Source organism: Bolinopsis microptera, chromosome 7, assembly GCF_026151205.1.
Source record: "Bolinopsis microptera isolate Bmic1 chromosome 7, MBARI_Bmic_1.0, whole genome shotgun sequence".
Lineage (NCBI taxonomy): Eukaryota > Metazoa > Ctenophora > Tentaculata > Lobata > Bolinopsidae > Bolinopsis > Bolinopsis microptera.
Genome location: NC_087078.1, coordinates 8,144,901 through 8,170,674, shown reverse-complemented (window position 1 = coordinate 8,170,674; position 25,774 = coordinate 8,144,901). Strand labels below are relative to the sequence as shown.

Below are 25,774 nucleotides of genomic sequence, written 5' to 3'. Positions count from 1 at the left end.
ATAAAAATCCAGATTACGATCAAAGTTAATGAATAAAGGGCTACTCACGGGTTTTTGGTCTGGAAGGGAGGGTTGAGGGGAAAGTGGGGCGACGGCGGAGGTAAGATCGTGTTTGGTATCAATATCCTTGAACTGGCAGCTAAACTGACACTGTAATAACAGACGAGCTTGTTGTTTAGTGGGTTGCATAGAGGCACCGCCAGACATGCCCAACAGTTAGGTTAGATAAGAAAAAACTAAGAAGTAGTTAAACAGCTCTTTTTCGCGGGTCTACAAGATGATCTAAATGCTGTCAAAAAATACGAGAGTAATATACGCGATGACATTTCTCGTTCATGAGTGTTGGATTTAGAAGAGACGAAATGCAGTGTCAAGAGAAAACCAACCTGCGGAAAGTAGGAATCGCCCGAGTTCTGCCTCCAGTCGGGATAAGAAGTCACGTGGTTGCTGTCCTGCATCTTATTGGTCGTCGTAGTAAGCACGTGCTCCGGTTTCGTTGCCTGGTAACCTAGCCACGTGGTGCGCGACGGGTACTCGTAGTGAGGTTGGGACATGCAGCTGAGAGAATGTTTGGTCACGTGAGTAAAATCAGATCATTTGATTGGCCACGGGGTTGAAATGACGTGATGAGATTGGTGGATATGAAAGATCCCGTGGCAAACATGTGCTGATTAGTCAACCGGTAAAACACGAAGTGTTAAAGAGTTTAACAACGCTCAGAAGTGTCAGAAATGCACTGCATGGCTGCCGATATTCTCTTCTCTACTCTACTATTTTAAATCAGAAAATATTTCCTATCACCAGTAGCCCTACTGGCGAGGAAGTCGATGCAATCCTGATATAGTAAAAAAATGTTGTGCATTAGGCTTCTATATCAGTGACTGCTTCCGTAATTAGGTTTTGCTTGATTTAATTGGAATCATTAGGATCAAAAGCACAATTATCCAACAAAAAATATGATGATTAAATCATCGTGGAAGAGAAAACGTTGGACGTGATAACTTAAGTGCACAAAGGGAGATGTCACGTGACCACGATCTTACAATCGGTAATAAACGTAACTGTTTACTATAGGGTCTACAAAGTGTAATACGCGGTATTGACGTTTGGCTTTAACCGGTGTTTTCTTTCTAGTATCCGTCAACCGGCCGTGATATATATATCCATTATATAATGAGAGTAATTGAATAGCGATCTTGACTATGAGACGGGTTTTTAGCGGGGTTTTTGAAAGATGGATAATTTTGGGGAAAGGCAACAAAACACGTATTTTAAACGCATTTCTGCTAAATGTCTGCCTGGGCCAGAAAAAGGGTCCGAAAATAATGGGCATTTTAAAATACTGATATAAAAATGTTTATCTTTTCCCGAATTGTGTGAGAATGTGATATATATTCTCGGGCCCTAGTTAAACGAGGCTTTGCGTTTTGAACACTGCACATTTTTTGCTAAAGTTCAATGATGGCCAAGAGAGATAATTACGAGTCTTTCTTAGTGTTAACCCGATGCTCTAATTCATCACGACACGGAATTTACCGCGATAACACGTGCGGAAATGTACGCGGTAATTTTCAAATCTGAAACATATCAAGACACAGGGGAGGAAGAGAAAAAAAAGAGTATCTTGGCAAAATTCAAGCTTTCATCGGGCAAGTTGAGAAATGGAAACAAGGTTGGTTAGATTACAAACAAAATAAAGATTGGTGTGAAACTTGAGACATTTAATACCACCTCTCTCTTACAAAGACACAACGTCGCTATCACCCGAGCCAGGATTCACAGTCAGATTAACATCAGGAAACATGAAAGCAGTCCCGGGTGGATAATTCCGAGGAAAAAAAATATATATGCTGATTAATACGGAAAGTAAAAGCTGATAATAGTTTCACTGATTAAGATCACTTAGAGATGACAACCAAGATATGGTTAATATCAGGTATATTGTATGTTTAATATCGTGGTATCGCACAACTGTATTCCAGCAAACCCCCACCCTTAGCAATAGCAATAAAACTGTCAAACCTTCACAATGGTATAGTTAGCGTCGGAGGGGCAGACATAGGGCACACGAACAGGCTAAACTGAGACAAGATTACTAGAATGTTTATGTTATTAGTTCCCTGATTCAATGACGGAAAATATGTTGTGATAGAATTCATCGCAAAACTGAGAATATATGCTACTTTTTAATATCAACAATCGATAAACGAATCTTAAATTTGTTATAGATTTAGAGCAGAAATGAAATAACGAGCCCCTCTTTCTGCCTGCAAAACGTTCCTCCTTATATAATTGCTTGCCTTCGCTGTGGGAGAAGGGTCGGACGCGTTGCCATAACTACCCATGGGGTATGACGCGTTGTCATGGTGTCAAGTGACCAGTTTCATTTATTAGTTTGAGGTCATGTGAAGAGCAGTGTACAAATTTAAACGAACGTCAACCTTAAAAAAGGATCAGAGCATGTAAAACTAGAATTGAGCTCTCAAAGAGGCTGAATGCCCCCGTTATTCGGGGTTATTCGGGGGACAATGTATTGAAAGGCAAATGAAATTGTTACGGGTATTAGGCTTTATTCTTACACGTTATCAAGACTAGCTCCGTGAGGTGACGATAAGTTAGACTTTACCTCAAAGATCGGTTTACATTTTCTATTGAATATCAGCTCTAAATCGATAATAACTTTCATTCACGAAACCCCCTAAATTCCTGGTTTTATCGCGCTAACCCAGGGGCTGACTAGCACATCATCTCCCCAGCGGTAATCCGCTAATCTCTAATCTAATTTGATTTAGGTGAAACGATTGCCAGCTACTTACATGGTAATCAAGTACTCAATGGAACAGCTTGATGGATAGAAGAGCATTACGAGGCTTCTAAACTAAGATAGAGATAACCTTGTAACCATTATACCCCACAGGAGATCAGGTGGTATCACCCGTAACACCCCTGGGGGAGTGGGGCTTCAGGTGGGGGCAGCAACCTGGGGGTGAAAAGCAAGGTTCAGTGTTTCCGAGACACACACCAGCGCAGATCATTTGTGGTATTAACAAATTCAATCAATACAGAAATTAAAGTTCAAGTGAAAATGCGTCGAGCCAAACCTGATCGTTGATCAAGATGACCATTTTTAAACACCATGAACACTTCGCTTGTTATGTCATCAACAGTAATAGCCTTAATATATCAATACTCCTTAACCAAATGTCACGTTTAAGTTTATCAGTACATATAAAGGTCTATAATGCTTCATGTCACTTTACCGTAAAATCTCTGGCTATCAGGGGGAGGCTAATCACAATTTGTACGACGATGCACTGTCTAGTGTCTGCACGTGCTATTCAGACTGTACAATACGGATTAAAACAAAATATTTGGTTCTCAGACACTATTTGTGGGCCTAACCAGAAACCGCAGGTAATAGAAACAAGGCCCGAACTCGTCTAGCCTTTTTTCCGGTAAACTAAGCCTGTACGATCTGCTAGACTTGTTTTACATCATGCAGTTTTAAAGCAAAATATGAAGTTATCTGATCTCCACAAAAAGTTGGGTACAAAGTTTGGGTATACCAGCTAGATCACCAAATCAGGAAATCAGCAAAACCTTGTTTTCACAAAGTTCGGCCCAAAGTTTCCCATCTACAACTCTCCACCACACATCTCATAATCAAGCAACTTTATTGTACGAGATAAGCACCTAGTTACTGTACGAGATAAGAACCTCTACTGGTACGTGATCTGATTTCTACCCCTTTATTTTCAAAATACCAAGTCTATTGTGACTAGCGATCTACTGTTTGGTAAAATCCCGATTATATTCCGGTTATTTGTAACGAGATGGTAGACCAGTACATCAGTTACAGGCCTGTCATAGAACCTGTTAGATTAGGATACTGTCATCTTGTAAAAAGGAAATATACGTGTCGTATCATGCTCTCCATGTACAAAGCATCTCAGTTTTCCTAACAATTTTATCGTGCCCGTGCAACAGCCAAAAAAGGGATTTGAGAATCCAAAAAACCCACCGTCATAACTTAAATTGGGTTATGACCTTATTTTGGTAACCTCTGAACAACGTCACGACCATAGTAATCAATAACATACTCTCAAATGAACAATACAAAACTTTCGATTAAATAATTCGATTAAGCGCTATAGACATCTATTAATAGCCAAAGTCGAAAGCAACTAAAGCTATCACAAACATTGAATTACCAGTGCCAAGAATCTAGCCGTCCGACACCAGATATACAGAGAGAGTGCGGACGTATCCCGACAAAACATATTCATTGCCTCTAAGATATGATCCAGCCGATCCTTACAGCAGCAGGACAGGGGAGACGAGACACTTAATGTAGGTCGACATTTAAAGGAGAAGAGACAACACAGTCCTGCTGGGCGGGGATAACTTCTAGACAGCAGCAGTCTACCCGAGCCAGACGTGAGGCGAGAGAAGGCAAGTGGTAGTCCGATGAGTCTGGATACGATCCCTACATTCCTGTTCGGCACGTACCCGTGGTCTCCTGTAGTTACAGTTTGAGCTGGCGTACCAAGCTGCAGATGGTTTGAGCCTGGTCGGACCACGGCAAGTAGGCTTGAATATGAGCATATATATTGTCGTAAATTTGATACTATAGCTGCTGCAAATATATTTGTTTGTAATAATCTGATAGTAGAGCTAGAGAGATGCCGGAGCGCGGTGCTCATTGTAACTTGTTCCGGAGGAGAGTGAGAAAAGAAAATGTAACTTTACAGGACTGTAACAAAATAGTGTAACTGGTAGCTGTGGGATAACACAAATTCAGCAAGGACAAAAATTAAACGAGAGCAAGGAAAAAAACATTCTGATCGTGAAGTAATATCACAAAAGTGTAGTCTGTAAACTCATAAAGGATAAAAATTTAACGAGAGCAACGGGAAGAAAACAATTTTATCTTCGAGTAATAACGTAAAAGTACAGTCTGTAAAGTTATTAATGACGAAGATTAAACGGGAGCTGGTATAAAGAACACTCGGCATTTAACCTTTAAAATTGCGACGAATCATGACAGATGAGAATACTCAACAGTAAAGAAGCTGAAGATATGATGACTACACTTCATATCCTAATCACGTGTCAAATTCAAGTGCTTGTTCAAAACAAACTCAGACACAGAGTACGGTTGCCTACTGACACAAATCCTGGTCTTAACAACACGGGGGGTCTAAACACGATTAAGAACAAAGTCAATAATAATCACGCGAATTAGTTTGGAGCTGAGTAGAGTTAGCAGAGAATTAACGAGGTAAAGAAGAATAAAAGGGTGGCAACATTAAGTGATAAAGAACAGCTCTGCGACGGGTGGACGAGCTGTATCTGCGGACTACATGTTACTTCATACAAGTAAATATCAAGTACAATTCCACTGACAGCATCACCTAGTAAATATGAAAGAGACGCGTGCACGACAACAAAACAAAGATAAAAACAAACGAGCCCTAAGGAGACCTCAACGTCTCCCCCTGCCCGATACATTCTTGACCTCATTACTGATTATCGGTTTTGTAAACCCAGTTCCATCCCGCTCCCGCCCTATGGTAACTCTCTGGTACCACAGCGGTATGCCCAGAGAGACACAGGCCTGTACCGGAACCTGGCCTACACGCCTACCTGAAGTGAGAGTGGGGCGCCTGGCACTACCCCAAACAGGTACTTGGAACCCGTGTGGTACCAAGGGACTGCTCAAGTATGTGCTAACTTGAGTAACTTCTTATCCGTCGTGCCTGTCCCTCTTATCTATCGCCTGTATGAGTAGGGGTGAGAGAGAACGCAACGAAACAATGATTGCACAATGAGATAAAGAGTGGAACAGGGCGCGTGGGAAACATGAGGGCTCAACAAGCTCCGGTAGTCATGGTGACGTCACGTGGTTTTGGTGACGTCACGTGGTGCGGAATCACGTGGAACAGCACGTGGGAACTCTGCTGTAAATTTGTGGCTCAACATCGTTACCGATATAACAGCGGTCCTTAAACCCCATCAAAACTTTACCGGAAGAATTCCTACCTCTTATTAAAAATGTCGCCATCTCATTAAAAATTTGAAAAAGATGGGAAACTTTTCTCCAACAGTTCTGCGGTCACCGATAAACGGCATTGTGTGACTTGTCAGCGCATAGTCAATCATAATTAAGTGCTATTTGAATATTTTAGAAATAAAAAATAGAAAAATAACAAGGCAAAACGAAAGACGGCCTGCCCGGCTTACGCCAGTTTTCACCGGCATGTCAACAACAAAAATTCACACACCACGCCGAACAAAGGACAGAACGGGTTTCGATTTCACACCAAATGGGATATAGACGCTGATATTTCGCCTTTTTGCAGTTGAGTCTTATAGCCGGTGGCAGTCGAATTCGGTATGTACGTCCTGGCACCGGGCAAAAATATTGTGACCTAAAAGTGGTCTATAAAAGAAGGGAAGGTACGGGCGGCAGTACGGGTGTTATCAGTATCGTTAGAAATCATCACCAGGACCCTGCTCCGTTACTACTCCGCTGATAAAAATATCGTAGTAATAACAAATCATTACAGGAGATACAGGCTGGAGATATGAGGCCTACTCCGCGGATATGATACTCCGATCCGAGGCGGTGCGATCCGGAAGTAATGGATCATATCACTACCGTTTTACAAGTACAGTAACACTACCGCGCAACGTACTACAAAAATGTTGTCGACATGGAAATTCTAAATTTTTCATGATGCTAATTTTTAGTAATCCATATAAGGTCCAGATCGCCGATAACGAGAGATATACAAAAATTACAAGACATTTGACAGTCGAGAAGAGACGGGGATGAAAGTTAGGATAAGGGAAGGAGTTGGATATGTCTGCCTCTCGGAGCAGTCCTCGCTCGCTCTCTCTTTCTCTTTCTCTCTCTCTCTCTCTCTATATATAGTGCCCGATAGATCAAGAAGATCAGCTGTGGCACATGCTGTATGGATTATACATGATGAGTAGCTCCTAAACCCCGCTTTTAGTAGAGTAGACAAACATTTTTAATATTTATCAGGCGCTAACATTTTCTGTTCTCTTTTTAGAGTTGAGTAACTAGCAGGGTAGGGAGCATGGTGGTATCAGGTACTCTCCTTGATTGGGTGTACTGATATCGGGTGTATTGAGTATGATGACTAGTAATTCTAGATGATCGGATATTGGTAAACTGTACAACACAATCTCAGTACATCTCCCATATATACTGTGTGTGCGGGACCTTATCAAAAACGGGCTCGTTTTGACAGGGTGGGAAGTTTGTTGTCAAGATCTGCAGATGTTGGCGGGAGATGACAATATCCTCTATATTCGTGAGATTAGGATCTATACCAATGTTATACTTAGTCATAGCGTCATGATGGAGGGGGTTGGGAACTTCTCGGATATTAGAGATTGGCAGAGAGAACTGTTTGGAAGCTAGAAGGGGGGTGGGAACTTCCCGGATATTAGAGAGTGACAGAGAACTGTTTGGAAGCTAGAAGGGGGGTGGGAACTTCCCAGATATTAGAGAGTAACAGAGAACTGTTTGGAAGCTCCAAATAAGCAGCCGTAGTGCTACTAACTAAAAAAAGGTCTGATCCACACCTGCAATGTGCAACAATAAATGTAGCGGGTTGAGCTACACAACCTCGTGGTGATCAGGTGTTAGTGTTGTGGTGGACTAAATTTCCCCGCTCAGACACACGGAAAAATATGGGAGGAAAGTAACAAAAAAGGTCAGGACCAAAGAATTAAAGACCGAACGCAAATATTGCAACTAACTGCGGAACCTGAAGACTGTGGGAGTTTGCGATCTGATATCCCTCCGCTTGACGAGCCAGTGGTGATGAAAATGTATACAATATCTGTATCGAGTTTTAACTAGAAGCTTTTATAACCTCATGGAAGGTACAACCTCTGCAGTGTCCCAGTAAAAACTAATGACCGCGATTCAAATTACTGGATTACCATATCACTGTCTTGCACGTAATCACGCTAACCAGTAACAGCACGCCCAGCAGCGGGATCAGCCAATTAAAGGAGAGATCCGGTGTCACGTGGTCTGGTGGATCTGTGCAGATGTTGTATCGGGAGATCCCAGCTAGACCACATGTGTTTCAACCTCCTCTGAAGATCGTAATCCTACTACCACAGACGATGTGTCCACACTCCACAGGGAGGGTTCTTTTCCTCTTTCTTTGACGGTGGAAGTTGGAACTAGTTTGAAGATGACGTAATATGGGTTTGGTGATGTCATGAAGTTCAAAGGGACCATCAGGGGGAACAGCTGGCTTGAGTTTGTGATACAAGAGATGTTGTAGGGGTGTGTGTGGTGTGGCGTACTTGACAGCCTAGCAGAAAACTATCAGAGGTACGGAGGTACGTTGAAAAGAGAAAAACTGTCAGAGCCAGCGAGCTAAATGTCATCGTATCCCAGCCGACTCCTCTCAAAACAAAGTTAAATACGCTACGAAAAAGTACACTCGTTTATTATGGTTGGAGAGGTGAGGAGAAGATGGAAATGGAACTCTCAACAGGTCATCACGTCAGCGTGATCATCATCGCCACCACACTCCGTCATCATGTGGCGAGCCCTAAACTCGAAGATTACCTCACAAGTAGTTACACCACTCAGTATATCTCTGTGAAAAGTAGGATCAAAACCTGAGCCCAAAATTTAGAGTCATTGGCACTTTGGAATGGAGCAGTTCCAGTTCCTTGTTTCCTGATTACCACATTCCACGCATGACGGCTGATGATTGGTTGATTAATGACATCACTATTCCGCGGCAGTTTAGGGGAACCGATAGTACCATCTGATTGGGACTCTCCTTTTCAAGAGCAGGCCCGACCTGGCCCCAGAATGCAGATTAATTCGACTCTTTTTAATTTGACTACCGTAATTTGCCTACAGATCACCCCGAGAATTACTGTAATTTTCAGAGCTCTGAAATCTAAAACTAGATTTGACGAGCTGGTAGGGAGATGTAGAGAGAGAGAGAGAGAGAGAGAGAGAGAGAGAGTGGATATTGTTGACGAGAATGTTTGATCAGAGTAATCTCTCTTTCTCTCAGTCCTGGTTGACGATTTCCTCGTCTAACAAACGTTAACCAGGAGCTCTCTCCGCCTGATTAACGTAGAACTGGAACCTGATTGGAATGAGACTGGGTAAATCTCAGGTGTTAGAAATACAGGACCAAGGTCTGGATCTTTGACGGGGTAGAGTGAGTTGATGTCAGGATTATCGGGCATATCCACCAGTCGGGTGTATACGAGACACTTCTGATGGCAATCATTCCAAAAAATTGCAGGAGACACGGTGAATGATTGAAAAACCACACAAATATATAATGCCGTAAATAGCAAACAACTCCGGAATATTCGGGGAATGTTTTGCGAAATGTAATTAAATTTAACCATTCATTTTGCCAAAATCGTGATCGGCTGATGACGTATTCCGCGGCTCAGGATATAGAGAACGAAACTAACACTGAGAAAAATTTATCCCCCGCAGGTAAAAACATATTAAAACACACGGGTATTCGTCCAGTGAAGCCAAGTCACGTCAGCAAGGTCGTCGCAGAGGTGATGAAAATTTCAAATTATAAAATGAAAAACAGGATGAAAATCCGACCGAAACCTGGTCTTTACATAAAATATCACGGTACTCTTACCGACCAAATATATTTCCAGTCACACTCAACTGAGCATACGACACAACAAGTCAAAGGATATAATGTGTCCGACAAACAAGGTACTCAGAAAAACCGATAACGACTCAAGTTGTACTGATTAATTTCCCCCAACAATGTCCTCAAAAAAGCAGATGAAATTAAAGGTATCGAATTTACGAGATGTGTTGATCACACCTCCACTGTCACACGTTAAACTCTCCTAAAATATATCACTGTTCGGAACCCGGAGTAGTGCGACCGGCTAAAGTTAATGTGCCCGGGACCTTACTGTTGCATCTCTCGGAGTGTTTCTGCTAGTTCTCATCTTCAGATCTCTACTTCCGGGGTTTCACCTGGAAGATTCAGAGGGAGAGAGAGTGAGAGATAATGTAAAAGTGAGAGAGATAATGTGAGTAAGAGAGAGAGAGAGAGAGAGAGAGAGAGAGAGAGAGAGAGAGAGAGAGAGAGAGAGAGAGAGAGAGAGAGAGAGAGAGAGAGAGAGAGAGAGAGAGAGAGAGAGAGAGAGAGAGAGAGAGAGAGAGAGAGAGAGAGAGAGAGAGAGAGAGAGAGAGAGAGAGAGAGATAGAGAGAGTGAGAGAGAGAGAAGAGAGAGAGAGAGAGAGAGAGAGAGAGAGAGAGAGAGAGAGAGAGAGAGAGAGAGAGAGAGAGAGAGAGAGAGAGAGAGAGAGAGAGAGAGAGAGAGAGAGAGAGAGAGAGAGAGAGAGAGAGAGAGAGAGAGAGAGAGCGAGAGCGAGAGCGAGAGCGAGAGAGAGATAGTGAAAGAGAGAGAGAGAAAGAGAGAGAAGAGAGAGAGAGAGAGAGAGAGAGAGAGAGAGAGAGAGAGAGAGAGAGAGAGAGAGAGAGAGAGAGAGAGAGAGAGAGAGAGAGAGAGAGAGAGAGAGAGAGAGAGGGAGGACCTTGCTGACTTCACTTCCAACCATTTCACCTCCTTAACCGTCCCTCTACAGGCGGGTGTATATATATAAATGTGCCAAGTACTTACGTGGTTAAATTCAAATTATCGCGATGAGCCCTATGGTGAGGAAGGGGGCCGTGGGGAATAGAGTGTGACAGGATACCTTACCGGGTCTGCCTGGAGGGGACACTCACTCACACACCTGCTTCCCTCCAGATCCTTCCAGAACTTTCTGTAAGATGTAGGGCTACCGGGCGGGGCTCCGAACATTAAAGAATAAAAAGATAAAGTAAGCTGTCTCTGCAATACTAAAAATGTTTTATTACGTCTGTGGATTTTGCCCGGAGATAACCTTCATGTTAAAATAAAGATCCACAAAAATTTACTGTGAATTGGATTTTTATTAACCATTTGTTAAACAGAAATATTGACTTTTCGCAGTTTAATTGATAAATGGCAATTATTTTAAAATTTACTGGATAATGTTCTATACACTCAGAAACTGGACCAACTCACTTTGATCTTATCCGAGATACAACAAAGGAAGCTTCAACTAAATAAATTAAGAACCAGGAAATAATGAAAAGCAGAAACAGTATGGTATCAGGAAGTGACAAGTGAACACAATCTAATTAGAAAATGACAATAACCGGCGAGCATGGAACAGGGTGGCACCAACCTAATCTGTTAAAAAAGATAAGAAAATAAAACCTTCGATCTGATTCAAACAACAGTTACAATTCAACAACATTGTTGTGGGTACAATTCATCACATTAGATTAAGCAATTTACCACCCGTTATCGAACTTTCTGTGGGGGTTTCATTTTTTAGTCGGTAATGTGTTGGTTTGTCCGGGGTTTATCAACCGTCTGTTCAGGTGAGACTGATGGCCGTAACATGGCCACGGTGTACATATGTGATAAGAAGCATTAGAGATGTCTAAAACTCACATAATACTCTAATATTTGTGGGTTTATGTGGTTCCAACTGTGTAACGTGTATTTTCATCTTTTACTCAACTGTTTTAATTGACTTATGACTTTTGTGGTGGGCCGGACGAAGGATGTGAACATAACTTATCAAAAAATTTCGATTAGGTTCTGAATTCCAATGTATTGAAGCCAGAATGTTTATACTGAAAGGATAATTTTACAATTAAATTTCAGATAACTTTGCAGCCAAACATCACAGCTTTTTACTTTGAAATCATTCGATCAACTTACAAAACACTTAGACTTATACTTCATCTTTGCATCTTGCCATTCTAGAACGAAAACCTTTTATAGCTGTTGGTTCAGCCATATTTATTATTTATCTATATCTAGTGCATATATTGAGGTTCACTCATAATTCTAATGAAAGTGTGGTAATAACAAGTTTTTGCAGGTTGTAGGATCAATGATGAAAAGAACAAATAGAAATAGAAGCGTTAAATTGGTCGGAGAATTTGTTTGGAGAAACTTTTAAGTGCTGTTTGAATTTCTAGCACAGATAAAAAGGGGCGTACTCTCCTGTAATGATGCCAGCTGTAAATGCAGCAAATCGTTTCGATAAACAATGAAAATATAACAAAAAAGTGGGCTTTTTCTATATATTTACTCTTAATATAGTATCAATGAAAGTACAGTACACCATATCTTAAAATTGACAATAAATAAATGTTGTAGAGCACTCAGGGTCTTGCCATTAAGTCTGAGAAATACACTGGTAAACACATCCAGCTACCATGTAGTGGAAATTGTAGTGGAAATTTAAATTGATGGGGATTCCTTAACTCTTAATACATTATCTAGAAAGCAAATGTCATCTGATCAGAGAAACGTGGGGAGGTATTATCAATTTTGTTCAGATAGCACAGATCGCCCTAAAAGATAAATATGTACATGGGATTCTATTCAAGTTTAAGAATTTATCATCCAAATGCAAATTGGTTGAAGGCCAGGAATCCGGCATTACATTTACCCTAATGACCTGTTGATGGATGAGTGCATTGAGCCCTTGAATAACACATAGTTATTGTAGAGTAAGGGGGCTTTATGTATTGGATCGAGTTAAAATTTTATTTACAAAAAACTGATTTAAATCAGGATTAGTATTTTATGAAGTGACTCTTGTTTAGGTAACTCTAGCTGATAGCATCCAATTTTACATCTTGAAACTGATATCTAACATTATCCTCACATCATCTCACTATATCACTCTCGCTGGGAATTCAACCCCCACATCTCCAGGGTGCACGTATTTAATGTAACCACAACACCACTACAATACCTCAATACTCAACCTCCTCCCTGAACCATGACGTCATCACCTCTGACGTCATCAGCTCTGACAGCAGACGCTCCCATAAACCTTCCATGGTAAAATCCACGATGAAATAAACGTAAATTGTGGGGATACCTCGGGACGTCATGCGGGGAATAACGTGGAATGTATGGTTGTTGAAATCGTGAAGTCACCTGTCATGGAGGAGAGCTGGCACGGACAAAGGCTTACAATTAGCTGAAGATGACAGGTTTTTAGAACCAGAGAGAAGTCCAGCCTTTCTAGCTTCAGCTAATTTTAATGTGACGACACAACTTGATAATATTTACATTAAACAAAACAATACGTGAGTTAAGATATGGGGAGTAAGATAAGATAAATCTCAAATAAACGACCGTCAACAAAGTTTAAAGCGTTCTCAAAACAAACATGATAAGTGATAAATCTATACATGGTGGGCCGTGGGACAACATGGAAAAACTATCAACTTACAAACTCAGCCACGCTCCAATTGACTAGCTACACAGTAACTTACTTAGCTTTCCTCGCACGGAGTTTGAAATAACATTTTGGACTCATTTCAATGATGCAGCGCCGGTCAGTGGCAAAAGTGTATAATGAAAAGTGAACACATGTTGGGTTATGAGAGTTTTGCACAACTAAAAAGCTACTTGTCTATGTTACTGAAGGAAGTTGGGACAAACTCTAAAGAGGAACTGCGAACCCTGATGCGGGACAGGGATATATGGAGGAGGTTTTCTGGCGTAGATCGGACTTAGCTCCGACATAGTAGTAGTAGTAGTAGTAAAAACTAAGATTTCAGTTCTGAAAGAGCGCTGTTTTAAGTTGACGGGCTGGTCTCAAGTTAATTTTTGACCGCTCCCCTCATGAAACAATTTAAACTGTGGAATTTTGTGTCCTAAGACTGTAGCTATTGTCACATAAGACTGTAGCATTTTGTACATATCAGATGCCAAATATTGTGAACAGTTATTATCATTCGATTGGGCGTAAAGAACTGGCTTTCCACTTTAATAGTCGGTTACTCAAAACGGTCACATCATATGGTATCAAAAAGTATCCTACTGGAGATATAAGTTCTCAAAAGAAAAAGGCAAGAAAATATGCTAGCTTCAATAATGTCAGCTGCGAGACAAAACACAAAACTGATTCCCGAGAGTAGGAACCACGTACTTGGTGAAAAGTGACCTGGTGTCCTACCTAGGCGCACGTTTAGTCTTATACTGCAGACTGCTGCTACATCACATGCCGACAAAGAACAAGCAATATAATAGCATAAGGACAAAATATAGAGAACAAAAGGGTGCACCGATGGCCTGGTCAATCCACCCTCGATAGGTTACATTTACATTGAGGACCATAATATGTTGCATAATTCACATTATTATCGAAACAATATGGTTACACGTGGTCAACTAACTACTGAGATTAAAATCTTACTAACAACATACTAACAAATTTTGAGGTCTTCAGACATATCGTTGTTACAACGATATGACTGAAGACCTCGACATCTGTGTGCTTAACGATATGAAAAGAGCATTTTCAACAAAATCAGATCTCTGATAAGATTCAAAAGAATATCCCGATGCTGGAGAGCACCGAGACCTTGAAACGGTTAACAATACCAATATTATTATTATGCTCTAATATCTCACGGAATCAAAATCAGTGTTTTGTTAACTAATAATCAACGTAGTAGAGGTAGTTAATTAATTACCTTATGAGAATGGGGGTACAAATAATGCAACATTTATAAAATTAGAGACTGGGATTGTCAGGGTAATATCCTCTAAGAAATAGTTTGAACCAGTCCAGCTAACCAATCAGTGCATTAATCAGAATTATGAGCATGATTCAACTGATGATCCCCATCAATTGACACGGCAAATTAACACGTAAGTGACAAATCATGTAAAAGTAGTGAATTCGAGGCTAATTGTCCTACAAAGAGTAAGACCTATGTTGTAATTTATCTGCACCAACATTTAATTAACGACCCATTGGTGCGTGATAGCAGCCAGTGGCTATGAAGAGAGGACCACTCTAATTGACCCCCACTCTTTTTGTCCGCACCAAAGGAACGGTAATAACAATGATATGCACACTCACTTCTGCACCCAATCACTGTCCCCGCACTACCAAACCTACTGAGCTTGACAAACGATAAACAAACACCTCACTGGGCCTGAAGTAAAACCAGCTCCATATCGCCTGGTTACCAGTAGTAACACAGTCGCTGGACAGCTAGGAGGGTGCAAACTCCAGCAGCTCTCTCACACTAAGGACCACTCGCCAATCACATGAAATTTAGGGAATATATTAATAATGATCCCGTGTCATAGACCCACCTGCCCAGTGAAAAGGGGGTAAATTAAAGTGAATCTCGGCGAGGTCCTTGGGATGCGCTGTCGCTGGAAATAATGTATATTTGCGGTCCTATCTTGCATAAAGTTTTTCATAATGATATACAACTACAGAACATTTTGCCTCATGCGAATGGTTTGCAAAGGAGGATAAAATTTGAGTTAATTATGGTTTATCTTTACTTTTATCAGGTCAAAGCAAACCTAATATAGCACACATAACCTAAACTAAAATGTGTACGTGCAAATAAAATAAAAATATAAATCCGACAAGCTTGTGCGATTTTGCTGTCCATAGAAAATGAACTGCTGTCGGAATAAAACAACATTTGAATCCAGCAGTAAATCCACCAGCCCAATTAATCCTCACTAAGGAGCACGAAAGTGAAGCTGGGATAAAATAACTGCTTGTGAGACGTTAAATTGACAGGCTCAGACAGCCGAGCAAGACGTTTGGTCCAGGTCACCAGCAGGTAGCAGACGGGCTCTCTCACATACTCTCTCAGGGTATTGTGAGAGAGTAAGTCAGAGAGTTGAGACTGTATGCTCAGCACGCGCTACGCAATCAAAAAAAGGAACGCAAGTCTGAAGGCCCAGTGAGCGGTTTTAATTGGTGTTCGTGACACGTGGCAGGTCACGCGCTCCCTGGCAACGACATCTCGGCGCCACACGTGCACGTGATAGCCAGAGACCCAATCAGAGCCCAGCTTCAGCGTCAGGTGACATTTAATCCAACCAATAATCTACCGATGACGGAGATTGAGAACCAATGGGGTGGCTTGTTACGGTGTGCTATGTTTTATCAGGACCTGCTGATTCCATCCCACGCCCTGAGAGACACATGCCTTTTGTAACCAGAATATCTGAAAATATAGCGTCCTGGTACAGTACTCCGCGGCCCGATTAATCCCACGAATCGCTCCGAGCCCTAAAATTAAGAGTACTGTCAAATGATTTGTGTACGGGTGCTGAGTAGGTGTCAAAGTCTTGTGCGAGGCGAGGTGTTTAGTATTCGAATTACGGCCCCTCCGTGAAAGGGTTTAGAACTTAGAGGAACGGGCCTCATGAGCCGTACACGACACAATCAATCTATAATAACCACCGTATTGCGAGTATTCAAAACGCACGATAAACCTAATTTCAACTAACATGTTACAAGCCGAGGGTTGGTCCAAATTACAGGGTCGGGACTCTCTGAGGAAGACCAGGTGTTCTCACGAGCAAGCAAGAGGCCCATTGTTTACTGCAGATACTTTATACCACCCTACCTCCATCCCCGAACGTCATTGGGCAAACCGCTCCGCATTAGGCTTTGTGAAAACCTAGACCTCTGCCAGCAAGCTGTAACTTGAAGCTGTCCCCCTCTCCCTGGCTAAGGGTGCTTTTTGCAGTGGCCCGGTCACCCGTGCTACTCACCCGTGCTACTCTGTATCCAATTGCCATGCATTGCATCACTTAGCCAGCAGCTCCGGTTAAATTAAACACACATCAGCCTGCTAGACAATGAAAATAGATTACAATACCGCGTCAATAATGGGCATATCGGATGATTATCACCAACGTGTGAAGTCATTACTGATGAGAACAAATAGTGAGAGAGAGGGGTCCGGTGCTACTGACTACAGGTGAGATTGTAAAATGATTTGCTAGAAGCTTTGAGCTTTCATTATGAATTGGGGAACAAGAGTTTAGCATGGTGTTGGTCAACAAAACGTGAGTACTATTAGAAATATGGGCAGATCGGGTGCTCTGTCAACTTTAACACCGGGACTTGACGTTGTTATATTTATAGAGGTAATATCGACGGAGTAGCTTACCAGACTGATCGAAATCGGTATAGAATTGGTATGGAACTAATCTAAAATTTTGTGATTTAATCATTTTGAATAGAGATCAATTGCTAAAACAACAAATTACGATTGATATCGAAAATTAAAAGTATCGGTACTAATACCTTGGGTAAATATCAAAATCAAACTCTAATCGGTAGCCATGACTCAAATGCACCCAACTATTCACATTTCACACGGGCTGCAAATTAAGGACAAGGTTTGCTCAAGGGAGCCCAGAGAAAACCTTGTAACCCGTTTTGACACGTGTTAGTTATTCAGTGAGCTGATTGGTCAATGGTTATTCTTCTGCCAGAAAAATAAAGTATTCCTCACCTTTCCTAGCAAACCAATAAGACAGAGTCACTTTTAAATGTCCCTCAGCTTGGGATCTGGGCTCCTCGACCCTGCTTTGATCCTGATATTCCAAATTCTGGGAATTCGATCACATTTCTGCGCTGCTGTTCTGGAATCTTCTCAGTAGATCAACTTCTGGATGCATATAGTGTACTGTCCACGTAAATGCAAGGTGGGTATAGCTTTAGGATTCTATATTTAAAATTTTATTGCACCTTGAAAACATGGTGTTGCATTTTCAAAGGTCAGTCTTCTATGGAATTGGACATTGAATAGGGCAGCCAAGAAATAAAATAATAAATGAGTGGACCACCCCCTATATAATAATAAGCTCGAATAGTGTTCTCAAATGAAGTAGACCTACGCGCTCTGGATTACCCATATTTTCCGGGAATAAAGCTACTTTGTTTAACCCGGCCACCCACAGAGCCACCCACTAAACCAGGAACTCAGCACCAACATGGATTTGAAGATATGCACGCGAACCATTCCCCCAAATACCCCTGCATGGTTATCATATTCGTGATCACAGATGTGAAAATAAGGTCATCATGGTGTCATCGTTAGAAAAATTATCTAATTAGAACGATGAGAGGTCAGAGGAAATATCGAGATAAAGGAAAATTGGTGATTGGAGGCGACAGTAACTGGTTCACGACACAAATCATAGCACTATCCAGTACTCCAGTACAGTTACTGGAACAAAGCACCACGCTTCGATTTAGCTGCACTAAATAGTTTCAGTTCGAACAAGTCGAGAGTTTAACGGAAATGATTTGATTCGGTAATCGATAGTTTAAAATGGTAGAACTAAACAACCTAACTGGCTCCGCTACAAATTGACTTAAAAAAGCTTGGTTTTAAGTCATTGGTAGGCTTGAAAAAGCAACAATGGAGACTGGTAAAAGAAGTTTAACCTTAATATGACAACTATTCTCACAAGATTAAAATTACAGAAAAACAGCACGGTTCAGTTGGTTTAAACAATCAACAATGGGCACATATTGCCGTATGGCTTTCTATGGAATTCGAAATGCCGAATGGTCAATCAGGAATGTCAGAAATTTTTATAACCTTGAATTGTAATAAACTTGATAAAGAGCTGTTTTGTTGTCGAGCATGACCGGCACGTAAAACCACCCGTCGGCGAATATTGAAACAATATTGCCAATTATACGCTCATAAAGACGTTCTCACACTCTTCCGGACACTTTATCAAACAACAGATGTCCGCAGAGAATTTCACGGCGGTAACGGGGTATAAAACATTGATTAGCGTATTTTATTACTATTGCCTTTATCGCACGCGTTTTTTCGGAATGGTGTTTATTCAAAGAACGATTATAATGAAACTTCCCTGCAATAATGCACTTCTAAACGAACGCCTATTAAACAGCAATTGTACTTATTGTTATGTTAATTTTCCGAGATATTGTAGGCTTAGACCACGCTACTCCTACAAAGGTCAATTAGCTATTATGTTGTTAGTTTCTGAAGTTATGTTGACTCGAATCTTAATTATACTCTTTATTATTTATAATTATTTTTACCCCTTTGACAAAACAATCAAAGAGAATGTCTTTGTAGATGGAAAATAATAAATAAAGTTAAACGGTTACACTTTTAACCAGCAGACTTATTTCCTCACAAGATCCCACCACTGTAACTAACACCTGACTAACACCTGACTAACCAAACTAACACCCGACTAACACCTGACCATATATTTACAAACCCTAACAAAATGTTACAAACATTTTACTACTATATGAAAATGACATTAACCCAGACTTACGTTTATCATTTGTCCTCAAATCAGGTGAGAACGTCGAGATGTGAAAACTATTGTTACAGGTTTGATAATACTGATACTGAATGTTTCCACTCTTTCATTATGGGTAACCTGGAACCGTTAATCCAGAACTGATTATGGGTACGATACAAAGATTAAAGATGAACGAGTTTTTTGGATTTTAGTTTCAGTTTTAGGTCTCACAAATGACAGTTCACAATTTGGTGTGACATCATGTTGTGTAACAAATATGAAATAATAAAATTAAGGATTTATAACTTTACAATAACTTACTGAGTTACTCACTTAATTACAGTACTAAATAAGTACACCCTGGTATTTGGTAACCTAGTAACCCTTGGTAACCTAGTAATCTGCTTGAATTTAGTAACTCAAATACCCTGAACACAAGAGACCGTCAGACGAAAGTAGCTCCTCCTCCCCTCCCGGTAACGGCACTAACTCCACACATTTCAGACCAACCCACGTGGTAACATGACGACATCTGATTGGCTACCCTGATGAGACCACCACTGTGATTGGTGTTTCTCAGGAACCGTGGTACGAAAGTTCAAGAGGGCTCGAGGCACGGCTACTATAATTTAAAAATAATTCTTACCCCGCCTTAATCCAACACCAAGAAACACGATTCTATTGAGGATGAGACTTTTTTCGGTTGCAAATTACTCGGGTTGAATTGACAAAGAGTTATTCTAGGTTGCAGGATCTCGAGATTGAAGAATTATCAAATTTGTTGGAGCCAAACTGATTTTAAATTCTATTGAAAGGGGCCCAAAGTATTTGGTAGATCGTTAAGTATGGTGTGATGATTGATAGGGCGTCAGTGCTAACTGATCGGTCCCATGTTCCATAATACTCGGCCCGACATCGCAACAAGAATCTCCACGACAGCTTAACTTATTCAATTTTATCAGGTGAATGTCTATTTCATATTTTGAATTCGGTACAGCAAAATCACTGGATGATAAATTCAAATCACGAGTCGAATCTATCAGGTGATTGGATCAGGCAAAACAAAATACAGATCAAGGCAAACATCCGAATAGGGGTTAAACCAAGAATGTAAATAAACTCACAGTATAAATGTAAAAGAATCCACACACTAACTATATCGTAATGGGGCAGCTTTGGCAAGACAAAGAAAACTATTCATTATGAATAGAAGCTTGTACTCCTTCAGATTTGAGATTCGTGCACGTACGACGCGACGAATCGAAATGTAGTATTAATAATAATGGGCAATTCTGTGAGAACAATAAAATATAGGAAAGTTCCAAAGCTAAAGGTACGACCACATAGGATACATAAGATATTGATAACTGGTTTTCTGTCCCCGGTCGAAGTGACGATCGAGTGTGACCGGTGACGGCTAACGAATGACCAAAACAACAGATCCAACGTCCAATGTCATGTCATATTGTCGCGAATCCACCAATTTGAGTAGCCAGTGATCGTCTCTTTACAAGTGAGTAGACAAAGAGTAACACTGCACAAGAGAATTCGGATTATCCAAACTGTAGATGTGATGTATGGGTCGTGTAAGAAGTGATAAGAAAACGCGCGGTAATTTATTCGGCGTGTGGTTAATTGTGTAAGTGTAACGGATGTAACATTACTGAATTCTGCTTGGATTTGAACAGTGCGCGGCTCTTTAAATCACGTGCGAGTAAATCCATATTTTAATTGAAACAGGTTTGAACTGTAAACTTTACACTCTGAAACTTAAACTTTAAAATTGAGTTAACTTCATACTTAAATGACTGTGCAAGTCAAGCAACAACATACCAATCAATTATTTATTGACACTGACAGTAATGGTATGCAATATTACTGAAAAACAAGAAAATGAAAGAGCACGTGGTGTGATTGTAAGATAGAAGTTTCAAACTAAAGTTAACAGATTTGTTCTTGATGTGTTCTCCTAGCCGTATAATTACTTTACACTGCCTTTACTACCGAATGCAGGCAATGTCTAAAACATCGTACCAACGATTTACGATTGCACTCTTATATTATTACATTTCAAAATAATTAATACTAAACAAACAAAACTCAGAAATTTAATCAAGTACTTAAGCGTGCTCCACAAATGACCACATCACTTGATTAAAATAGGACTCGAGCGTTCAAATATATGCCAAACTTTGAGCGGAAGTTATTTACCCGTGCTGGAAAATGAACTGAAATCTCGAACAGTACGAACTTAAGTTTGTTGATGATATTTTTTCGCAATTACTACCGAATGCAGACAAAATCTACAACAGACAATGGTTACAATCGCTTTAAAAAACATTACAGACTCAGTTGATTTAACAAGCTCAATTAAGGACTGTTGCTGACGGTGACAAATCTTTTAACTTCAGTCTGCACCTCAACATTATGTTTACTGCTACTATTATACTACTACTATACTAGTACTGCTACTAGCTTCCACCCATACCTTCCGTATGTTCTTGGGACTAGAAAATTAAATTGACATTTTAAAGTACCCAGTACTAAGCTTAAACAAACAAAACTGACAAATTCAATCAAGCAATGTTTCGTTAACAATAAACATATTATGATCAGCTTCAGCCTTCAGTGTTTAAAATGGACCAAGAAAATTTCATCTTTAAATGAATGATCTGTAAACGTCAACGTGCCAACACAGCTTCGGCAAATGATTGCATGCTATCTAAACGTATAAATCTGCAGTCTCAGACACACAGTTCAGCAACCCTATGTGCGACCAAATTTGGCAAGAATTTTTGAAGAATCTGCCGTATTTCGGTCCACTTGAAAATGTGAAAGTTCCACATTTAAGTTCAGTTAAGCATTACGTAATACTCGTCAAAGAATTTAACATAAAAAGGTGTCCTCCACAAGCACAGTGGTCACGTAAATCTCTCTGAATAACCACAGCACTTAAAATAGGGTAAAATCTGGCTGGAGCGTTAAACTGAACGAAGTATGTAGTTAGGCGGCCCTGAGAACGTGAATGGTGAACCAACATGCAAAATAAAGGCAGCCAGGTAATGGGTGGATCAAGACCATCCTCCCAGTTAAACAGCTAACATGTTTTAGATATATACTATACCTTATTACCCCTACTCGGTACTTTTTCCGGTCTCAGCTCTTACTGGGTTATCCAGTACTGAAGTTTTTCTACTAAACTTAATAAGGTTAAAGATTAAGAGGAGTGCTTTAACCGTAAACTGCACGCTGTCTCAGAATCCACTTTACTACCACTCACACATTTAATGTTGAACGACTGTTACGTTACCCTTACGTTACTGTTACGTTACTCATACTGTTACGACTTACGTTACTGCACCGTGATTAGATATCTAAAGTTAAACTACTGGAAATGTAGACCATGACAAAAAGGAATACTTCAATGAAATACAAATGAGAATATACAATGATACTGATAATTAGCGGCATGATTATCAATATCACTATCAGTATCCTGTATCAGTATCAGTATCAGTGGAACATATTTAACTGATAGTGACATAGGGACCCGACACGGGACCGAAATGGTAATTAAAGTTCTGCCATAAAATAAGGGCACTGCACACTTTTGATCTCTTCCTATAGTGAATGCGATTATAATTAAATTAAATCGATTCGTCAACTAAGTATGGTCAAAGCTGTCGTTAATTTCTCAATTCCAATCAATTTCAAAGAGAACAGGAATTATAAAGGAACTAAAACGTACACCATGACAAATCACCATGCAAAGTAGGATCTCTTCTTCCCTTGACAGCTAGCTGAATCTCACGTAAATCACTTACACAACGTATTCAGATTATTATTGGGCACTTTCCAACCCACTGACCACAAATCGTACCAGAACACATTCTTTCCCTCTCTCTCCCTGCCCCTGCTCGACCTATCCGGCGAGCAACCAATCCGGGTGATTAGGATGTGAAGATAGGGGCTATTGACAGGTATAACCGTGCCCTAAACCAAGGAGCACTTAACAGCAGGAACAACTACAACCTCTAGAAGAGCAGGAACCCAGCCAATGAGAGGTGATAACAGCGGTCACGTGACGAGGAGAGCACTGTGTTAGCCCTGCAGTCACGTGGTCTGTGTAGTGACAAGAATAACCACAGAGTGCGGTAAAACGGGAAACAAGTGTGGTTTGCTGGGGCTGTCAATCATTTGTCCTTGCCAAGGTGCATATCATGCAGTGTAGTGTTAGGAAGAGGTTAATTTGTCCCTTTTTAAAGCTTGTAAATTGAACTGGAGTATCAATTTATTATTAGTGTGTTTAGGTGCAACAATAGTCTAATGTAAGTACAAAATGAAAGGCTCTAATTTCAAATATATAAATGATAAAGGTTTCAAAACGATTTTATACAATAAGCTATCGGCAATTCACTCGCATATTCATTGGATAAAGAATTTAAAGAGCAAGAAAGTACAAATTGTTGCCGCCGTTTCATACTCGCAAAATTCAACAGTACAAATGTATAAGATTTAGAGAATACTAAAAAAAGTGTTGATTAGAAAACCAAAATAATATAGAAAACTAAATCGAGCTAGCTGCTATAAACTTTACAAACTAAAAGCCATAAAACCGACTACAAACAGATACAAACATGTACCGAAAATTATTAGGTGACAGATAAGGTGACACCTGAAACAGGTGACAAGAAGGGAGCTTAACCACAAAAACATAAACCTAACACAATTCGTAAACCTAAAGCTAGATTCTGTAATTACACTGGGTTTGATTTCCCCGTTTCAATAAGTTAACTAAATGTGAACATATCAACAGCGAAGGGGTTCCCTTACCGCAACGGCCGGACCGTCTAACTTAAAATAGTCATAATCTTATATCTCAAGCCACAGCATTATGAAATGTGGAAAATCTTAGCCTCAGCAATTTATCCCACTGCCGAAATATCCAAGAATATAGGGACGTAATTTCGGGGGTTATGAATGTTGCGGGGATTCTTCGGCAGCACACCGCAAGGGAGCACGCCAATTTTGTGAGGTGAGTTTAGAGGGGAAAAAATGTTAAATCTCAATATCATCAAGTTTAAATTCAAGAATTATATAAAAGAAAAATCAAAATTTATCAAAAATAACAATCTTGTAATCACAGTGTAAATCATAGATCAGAATGTTGCGTGAGAAGGATCTCAGAATCACCAGCACCTTCCTAAACTTCTAGAACAATCTTTCAGAACAACCAGTTCACCTTCCTCAAGTTCTAAAACCTTCAATCCAAGGTAGTTTTGAGTTCATCACCTTACTCTGCCTTCCCAGCCTAACAATTTACAATAAACCTGCTACTATTGAGCTATAAAACAACTGCACAAGCCCTCATGCAAAAACGGCACCACTATTTGCTAGTTCGTCTAGGCGGCAAGGGCGGCGGGCCCGGTTTTGGCATGGGCGCCCTGCTGGCGGTTTTGGGCGGCAGTGGCGGCGGTTTCCTCGCGTCAGAAGAGACGGAGGTCGGGCGAGTAGGTGTGATGGGGTGTGGAGCCTGAGTTGGTGAGGTGGATACCGACAACGGAGGTGGTTTGTTCTTCTTCTGCCGAACTGAGGATAAAAATTCATAAAGGTTGGGTTCACAGGAGATATTTTTCAGATTTGACAGTTCAATGCTATTTTCGTGAATAGAAAAGTTTGCTAAAATTCAATTAAAAACATGTTTTTGTCTTACCATGCGCATGATCCCGATGATCGGTAGCTGAAGAGTAAATGTGTCGACTGGAGGCTCCACTGTTCCGACTGCTGACACCCGGTGACACCCATTGGCCGTGCAGGGGCAGCCTTACCATCCCAGGAACGTGGCTCCGTTCGTCTATGTGAACCAACTTAGCTGCAGCGTGGATATCAGATAACGACTCACCTGGTTAATGATAAATTGGGTTAAGTGAATAGGAGTATAGTTTATGGAGTATACTTTTTAAACAAACGCAAGACCGGATGTAATGATGATTTTCTATTTTTAGGAATTTTAAAATCGTAGTTTTTCCGCTTTTAAACATTCTAAGGCTTTTCAAGTTCAAAGCATAAAAATAGACCAGATGAAATAAAGGATAACCTGATGTACCGGATGAATCCCGTTCCTTCGTCTCGATGATGCTGGCAAGTGGGGTTGTTGAACTCAACCTCTTTGGCATTGGCGGGTGGTGTGGAGGTATTTTGGGTGGAGTGTTAGGAGCAACCATCGGACTTTGTTTAGGAGGAAGTTGTGCAGATTTAGGAGGTACGTGACCGCCTTTAGGCGGCAGAGGGCTCGCTTTGGGCGGCGTAGGCGGGGGTTTGGGTGACGCCGGCGGAGGTGGGGCTTTGTTGAATATCGTATCTAGATATTCTCCGTCATCCGAGGGGGAAGTGGTCGGAGCTGAAACATGATAAGATGTCATCACAAAGTATTACATTAGATAAGATTTTTAATTAATGCACATACAATCGTTGTCTCACGTCGAGAGGCCCAACTTATTTTCGTGGCCGCACACTGCACATGGATGGAAATTACCGTACAGAAAGTACGTGGCGGACCCCGTACAGT

At 40.7% G+C, this 25,774-nt stretch overlaps 3 protein-coding genes across 7 annotated transcripts in view; all 3 read right to left on the bottom strand.

The window, feature by feature from the left end:
* Positions 1–25,774, bottom strand: part of LOC134818850 (spermatogenesis-associated protein 7 homolog) — a 94,758-nt gene that overhangs the window by 24,550 nt on the left and 44,434 nt on the right. The gene's annotated exons all lie outside the window — the stretch shown is intronic.
* The window catches only part of LOC134818847 (homeobox protein ceh-31-like), an 81,044-nt gene that overhangs the window by 14,214 nt on the left and 41,056 nt on the right, over positions 1–25,774 (bottom strand). For both annotated transcript variants that reach the window (XM_063828533.1, XM_063828535.1), the window contains exons 2-3: positions 387–558; positions 49–150 (exon numbers count right to left, since the gene is read on the bottom strand). In XM_063828533.1, the coding sequence (XP_063684603.1) occupies positions 49–150; positions 387–554 (270 nt within the window). In that variant the 5' untranslated portion in view covers positions 555–558. The remainder of the gene's footprint in view (positions 1–48; positions 151–386; positions 559–25,774) is intronic.
* The window catches only part of LOC134818829 (eukaryotic translation initiation factor 5B-like), a 114,200-nt gene that overhangs the window by 47,562 nt on the left and 40,864 nt on the right, over positions 1–25,774 (bottom strand). The window contains exons 30-32 of one of the 4 annotated variants that reach the window (XM_063828507.1): positions 25,304–25,606; positions 24,920–25,108; positions 23,560–24,795 (exon numbers count right to left, since the gene is read on the bottom strand). The exons of 2 other annotated variants lie outside the window; for them this stretch is intronic. In XM_063828507.1, coding sequence (XP_063684577.1) covers positions 24,593–24,795; positions 24,920–25,108; positions 25,304–25,606 — 695 coding nt within the window. In that variant the 3' untranslated portion in view covers positions 23,560–24,592. Of the gene's footprint in view, positions 1–23,559; positions 24,796–24,919; positions 25,109–25,303; positions 25,607–25,774 lie in introns of those variants that run through there. One more of the 4 variants, XM_063828508.1, reaches the window with a different exon arrangement.